Source organism: Camellia sinensis, chromosome 2 (assembly GCF_055761805.1).
Source record: "Camellia sinensis isolate YWXY chromosome 2, ASM5576180v1, whole genome shotgun sequence".
NCBI classification, from domain to species: Eukaryota; Viridiplantae; Streptophyta; class Magnoliopsida; order Ericales; family Theaceae; genus Camellia; species Camellia sinensis.
Window position 1 is genome coordinate 56,451,501 of NC_138962.1, and position 6,000 is coordinate 56,457,500.

The 6,000-nt window shown below is 38.9% G+C and overlaps 1 protein-coding gene across 6 annotated transcripts in view; it reads left to right on the plus strand.

The window, feature by feature from the left end:
* The window catches only part of LOC114311190 (RNA helicase family protein), an 81,546-nt gene that overhangs the window by 51,215 nt on the left and 24,331 nt on the right, over nucleotides 1–6,000 (plus strand). For all 6 annotated transcript variants that reach the window (XM_082914464.1, XM_082914468.1, XM_082914469.1 and 3 more), the window contains 5 exons: nucleotides 490–572; nucleotides 671–851; nucleotides 4,908–5,054; nucleotides 5,151–5,252; nucleotides 5,373–5,525. In XM_082914464.1, coding sequence (XP_082770590.1) covers nucleotides 490–572; nucleotides 671–851; nucleotides 4,908–5,054; nucleotides 5,151–5,252; nucleotides 5,373–5,525 — 666 coding nt within the window. The remainder of the gene's footprint in view (nucleotides 1–489; nucleotides 573–670; nucleotides 852–4,907; nucleotides 5,055–5,150; nucleotides 5,253–5,372; nucleotides 5,526–6,000) is intronic.

The window sequence follows — 6,000 nt, forward strand, 5'->3', positions numbered from 1 at the left end:
TAAGTGCCACCTATCAACTTTTGTAGCTTTTTGTTCGTTGATAACTTTTAAATTATCATGTTTGGTTTCATACAGATTAGATTATCTTGGCATGCCGGCCATGATGCTTATTCCTGCTTATTCCTAGTAACTGTCTTGAATTACTTTCACTTTAATTTTTGATTGATGATTTGATAGTATTTTTAACTGTAAGCCATATGCCCTTGGGAGTCGTTTCTCATATGATTTATTTATTTATTTATTTATTTATTTGCGCTTATCACAGCAATTGATATCAAATTATTGATCATTGATAAATTAAAGCAATGTTATCATTGGCTTTGGTTGCTGTTCACTCGATTACAGGGTTTACTTTGACCAAAGTAGTTTTTTTGTTAACGTAATATTTTCATATTTCATATTTATTTTGGCTACAAAATATAGAAGGTATAACAGAACCATTGAAGATCGGTTTGGGACAATCTTACAAGTTTGTGTTTTTCGTAACAGGGTGATTTTCTACTCATTGTTTTGAAGAACCTGATTGAGAAGCAATCTGCTCATAGCACCCCAAAATTGAAAGTTATTCTTATGTATGGTTGCAGCTCATAAATAGTGCTTATTCTATATGTTCGTTCATAATTGCGAAGTTTGTTTTGCTTGTGTGTTTATCTATATCTCCAATGTTCAGGTCAGCAACTGTTGATTCAGATCTGTTTTCAAGATACTTTGGTCACTGCCCAGTAATTACTGCTCAAGGCCGAACACATCCTGTCTCAGCACACTTTCTCGAGGATATATATGAAAGTATTAACTATCGTCTTGCTTCAGATTCTCCAGCTTATCTAAGAGATGATACATCTACAAAGAAGGTATCTTAATATGTAGATCTTAGATTATTCCTTTTAAGATTTCAAGTTTGTCCTTTTTTAACCCCCAGATCTGCAGCTTTCACCCTCTCCCTTGTCAATAAGTATTCGTGAGATAAAATGTGAAATATAAGATTTTGTACTTTGCTCTGGAATATGTTATCCTACCTATTTTCTTTTAGTTATCAAGTCTTCAGGTATTTCTCAGTGTTTGGCATTGCTCATGTTAAAAATGATGTAATATTATTGATTGATGTTTTGATGTGTTTATATTACAAGATTGATTTATTACAATTCCTATACAATCTATATATAGAAGAAAATGTGGTAGTAGGTGTAGTGGAGGTGATAGTGGGTTAGGTGAAGTGGAGTGTGTGGTGAAGTGGAGGTAGGTGAAGTGGAGTGTGTAGTGGAGTAGGTGAAGGTAAAGATGGGAAATTCTAACAGCCCCCCGCAAACTCAAGGAGGAGAGAAACTAACCAACTTGAGTTTGGAGAGAGTAACAAAACAAGAAAATACATAAAAATAAAAAAGGATAGGAGACACTGTATGGTCGTGTCAGACCGTTGGTGAAGACACTGTATGGGGTGTCATAACGTTGTAGAGGACACTGTATGGTGGTGTCAGACCGATGTAGAAGACAGTTTATGGGGTCATGTCGGACCGTTGTAGAAGACAGTTTATGGGGTCATGTCGGACCGTTGTAGAAGACAATGTTGTGACAGTTTACGGAGTCTTGCTGGACCCTTGTAGAAACTAACCGGAATCAATGTCAGGACAGTTTACAGAGTCTTGTCGGACCCATAAAGGAGCTAACCGGAATCAATGTCGGGACAGTTTACAGAGTCTTGTCGGACCCTTGAAAAAGCTAACCGGTATCAAATGTCGGGACAGTTTATAGAGTCTTGTCGGACCCTTGTAAAAATGGCACCCTCAAAAGGTGTGCCCAATTTTGTCAAAAGGCGTGCCATCAAAAGGCGTGCCCAATTCATCAAAAGGCGTGCCATCAAAAGGCGTGCCATCAAAAGGCGTGTCCACTTTGTCAAAAGATGTGCCATGAAAAGGCGTGCCAGTTTGTCGGGCGGCAAGAGGCGCGCGATACGCGTGGCTGCCTCGGCTATTTATCCAAGACGAAGGCTGAGGCTGAGGCATACCATTCTGAAACCTCTGAAACCAACCCTTCGCTGAAAAAAACTCTGCCTCTGCGGAGAGAGAAACTGTGGAACACTTTGTTGCCATTCTGTCACCAACCCTTCCGAAACACTTAGCAACCCAAAAACATGGCCTCTTCTTCCCGTCCAGCTACCCAGAACCTGCTCACGCTCTTTCCAGAACTGAACGAGCCCACAAGAGAAATAACTGGTGCGGTGGCCAGTGAACCTCAACCAAACACCTCTGGTTTTGCTCCATTGAACTTTCCGATGCGGTCGGTGGAGCAAAAAATGGCGGTGCAAACTGATATTGAGGCTAATCAGTATACTCTGAAGTCATGCGTGGAAACCATGACGGCGGTCACAAATTTGTCGAACCGGCTGCAGAGTAGGACAAATGAGGTGCAGCATTTAAACTCCCAGCTGGCTCTGCTCCAACGCATGTATAAGGATGCGCGAGCAGAGATCAGTGTGCTGAAAGCAGAAAATAAGGAGCTGAAGCGGAAGGCCACCGTGATGTTCCGATTTGGAGGTCTGCCGTATGCTGCAGTAGAGGAGCAGGGAGTAGTGATCGTGCCCAGTGGAGTGGGAAACACGGAGGCAACACCGTCAAGGGCCGCTCAGGACGGGGGCAAAAAGAAGAGACCTGCAGTAGAGTAGAGGAGAAAAATTCTGCCTGTGGATGTGGTTGTTGGTTTGTATTTTTTTTTTTTTTTTTTTTTTTTGATTTTATTTTATTTTATTTTATTTTTATTATTATTATGATTATGTTTTTTTTTTTTTTTTTTTGTGTGGAGAACTGTGATCAGGGTTGATCCCTAAGATAAATAAAAGAGAAATAAAACTAAGTTATTGTGCAAATCTGTATTTGTATTTTTTATTTTTATTTTTATTTTTATTTTTTAGTTTTTTTTTTTATCATAAAGTGCATGTGTTGATGCCGTGTACCTGTGTAATGTATGGGAATATAATAGAGATATATATATATATATAATAAAAAAAAATTGGAGAGAGTGGGAATAATAATGAGTCATGAGTGTGCTTTATAAAAATAAAGGTGAGGTAATGGGAGGTGCCGGGTGCTCTTGTGTTGGTTTTTTTTTTTTTTTTTTTTTTTTTTGAAAAAAAAAAAAATAAATAAATAAATAAATAAAGAAAGAAAATAAAAGAAAGAGAGTGGAGTACAAAAGGTGGACACTCTCAGTGGAAAGCATGAGGGTAGTGATTAGATCAAGGTGTAATAATAATACAAAATAAGACCAATTGAGTGGGCTTTTTTAAGAATAATAAAAAAGAGACCACATGCGTTGTGTGAGTGGGTGGTCTGTGTCAATGGGGTGCTGGGTGTGTAAAACTGTGCAGGTTTTTGTTTGTTTATGTTTGTGGTGGGTATATCAAGTAGCCAGACCCAGCTAGAGAGAGCTGATCGGAACCGGTGATGGAGAGTTGGTCGGAGAAGAAGCCGGAGACGGAGATGAAAAGAGAGCACCAGAGGGTCCTTCAAGGCAACTGTCATACGCAGCTGTGTTCTGTCTGCTGGGTCTGTTTCAATTCTTATCAAACACAACATGGCCCTTGTACTCTCTGGAAAAAAAAATAGTGCTTGCAACCAAATTATTTGCATTTGGATCAAGCCCAGGACAGATCATCAACCGGAAATTGTAAAATAAATTTGCCATTTCGGCAAGAGACATTGGTCTTACACCTCTAACCACTTCTTGAAGTTTCAAAGGTGGTCCAGCAAGGGATCTCCACTGCGGGAAGAACTCTTCAGCAGACACTGTTACAGGCTGAAGAAATTTATTGAAGACAGCAGGAAGGCGAAGTTTGACATTGACATGAGTGCCAAACTTGTAGGAGAAGTCAAGAACAGCTACGTCCCTACTTGGTCGGAGGTTGATAAATTCATGGCCGACTTGTTCTTTTCTTGGGAAACAAGAATACTGCTCCCCTTGTTTCAGTTCAAGCTCTAATATTACCTCCTTCCCATCTGAAGATAGAACTCTCATTGGTACCTGAAGTTATTCCTCCACGGGCACAGTGTGGTGGTGTCCAAGCCGGTGTTTGGTTGACGACGGTGGCAGACGGGAAGAAGGACAGAAGTCCTGCGATGCTGGTTGAACCTGATAATACGGGAAGAAGGAGAGAAGGCCAGCTCTTGGATACGAGCTTGAATGTGAGGAGAGGCTTGGCTGGTAGCCGTAGGAGTTGGGCCAAATAGCTTGATGCCTTGTGCTCCTCCATGATGAACATCCGCCATGGAGAGAGAGAGAAAATGTTGAGAGAGAGCAGCGGAGTGAAGGTATGGGTAGAGGTCCGGCGGGCGGCCAAGGCGAGGCTGCCGCCCGCCGGTGAAGCAGAATTATTAGCTTCTCAACCTTGCTCTGATACCATGTTAAAAATGATGTAATATTATTGATTGATGTTTTGATGTGTTTATATTACAAGATTGATTTATTACAATTCCTATACAATCTATATATAGAAGAAAATGTGGTAGTAGGTGTAGTGGAGGTGATAGTGGGTTAGGTGAAGTGGAGTGTGTGGTGAAGTGGAGGTAGGTGAAGTGGAGTGTGTAGTGGAGTAGGTGAAGGTAAAGATGGGAAATTCTAACAGCTCATATTATTTAAATTTTGCGAAGATCTAGTGAAAACTATAAGTAAAACAATGATTATAAAGTTATAGTTAGGTTATTGATTCTTTGTTCACATTTATCCATTTGCATACTGAATTATCATAGACATCCGTTGGTAACCCAAAATCAGTACTATAACTTTGGTACACATGCAGAGTGTACAGAAGCTTAAAGAGTTTTATTTCTGTGAGTTATTTCCTTTATTTATTTGTAGTTAATGAAGTATTATTTTGAAAATCATTCCTTATGAATTCTTGAATTTCATGGTTACAGAATGATCCTGTTAGCAACCACAGGGGGAAGAAAAATCTAGTTTTATCTGGATGGGGCGATGAATCAATTCTGTTTGAAGATTCCATAAATCCATACTATATTCCGAGTGCTTATCAAACATATAGTGACCAAACTCGAAAGAATTTGGTAAAACATCTTGGAGATGTACTTTTTATGTGTTCATAACATAACTGTTGCTTTATCTAGGATGGTGACCCTATAATTTTTCATGATCTACCACAGAGAAGGTTGAATGAAGATGTAATTGATTATGATCTTCTTGAAGATCTGGTGCATTACATTGATGAAACACACCCAGAGGGCGCCATACTGGTTTTCTTACCAGTAAGTCCAACGAATGCTTTCATACGTGTCATTTATGTAGTTTTGATTTTATTGGAAAAACATAGTATGTGTCTTTTATTAATTGCTGAAGTAATTGTTGTTGCATAAATTGCATGACAGGGAGTTTCAGAGATTCACACATTATTTGATAAACTAGCTGCTTCTTACCAATTTGGTGGAAGATCTTCTGAGTGGCTTCTTCCTTTACATTCCTCAGTAGCGTCAGCTGATCAGAAAAAGGTGTTTCTACGACCTCCTGATAATATACGCAAGGTAAATCTTTCTGTGTCTAGTACTTAAAGACTTCATGTCTACTTTACAGGCCACGCTTTTTCTTCCTTGCTTTTTTTTTTTTTTTTTTTTTTTGTTGTAATTTTTTGTGAGGTTGTCCTTTTCTTGGAGTGAGTTATGTTTATCTTATGTGGTTTGCTAACTCTTTTTTTTTTGTTTGTGTGTGTGTGTGTGAACTTGCCATTCAAATAAAGTTTGTTACAACACATTTCATTCGTTATTGGTAGTATCAAAATAGTTATCAACAGAAAACAAGCACATGCCTGGAGAAAGTGGTAGTACAGAAAGCACATTTGTTATCTCTAATTGCATCCAACACCATATTTTTATATAACCCAAATACTTTAGCAAAAATCATTAAACGCATTGCAGTCAAACTGTAAAGCTCATATAACCTCTGAATTATGTGTATAACTATAGTCTAGAGCAAGAAAAGCAATCAAATAGCGTGGACCTA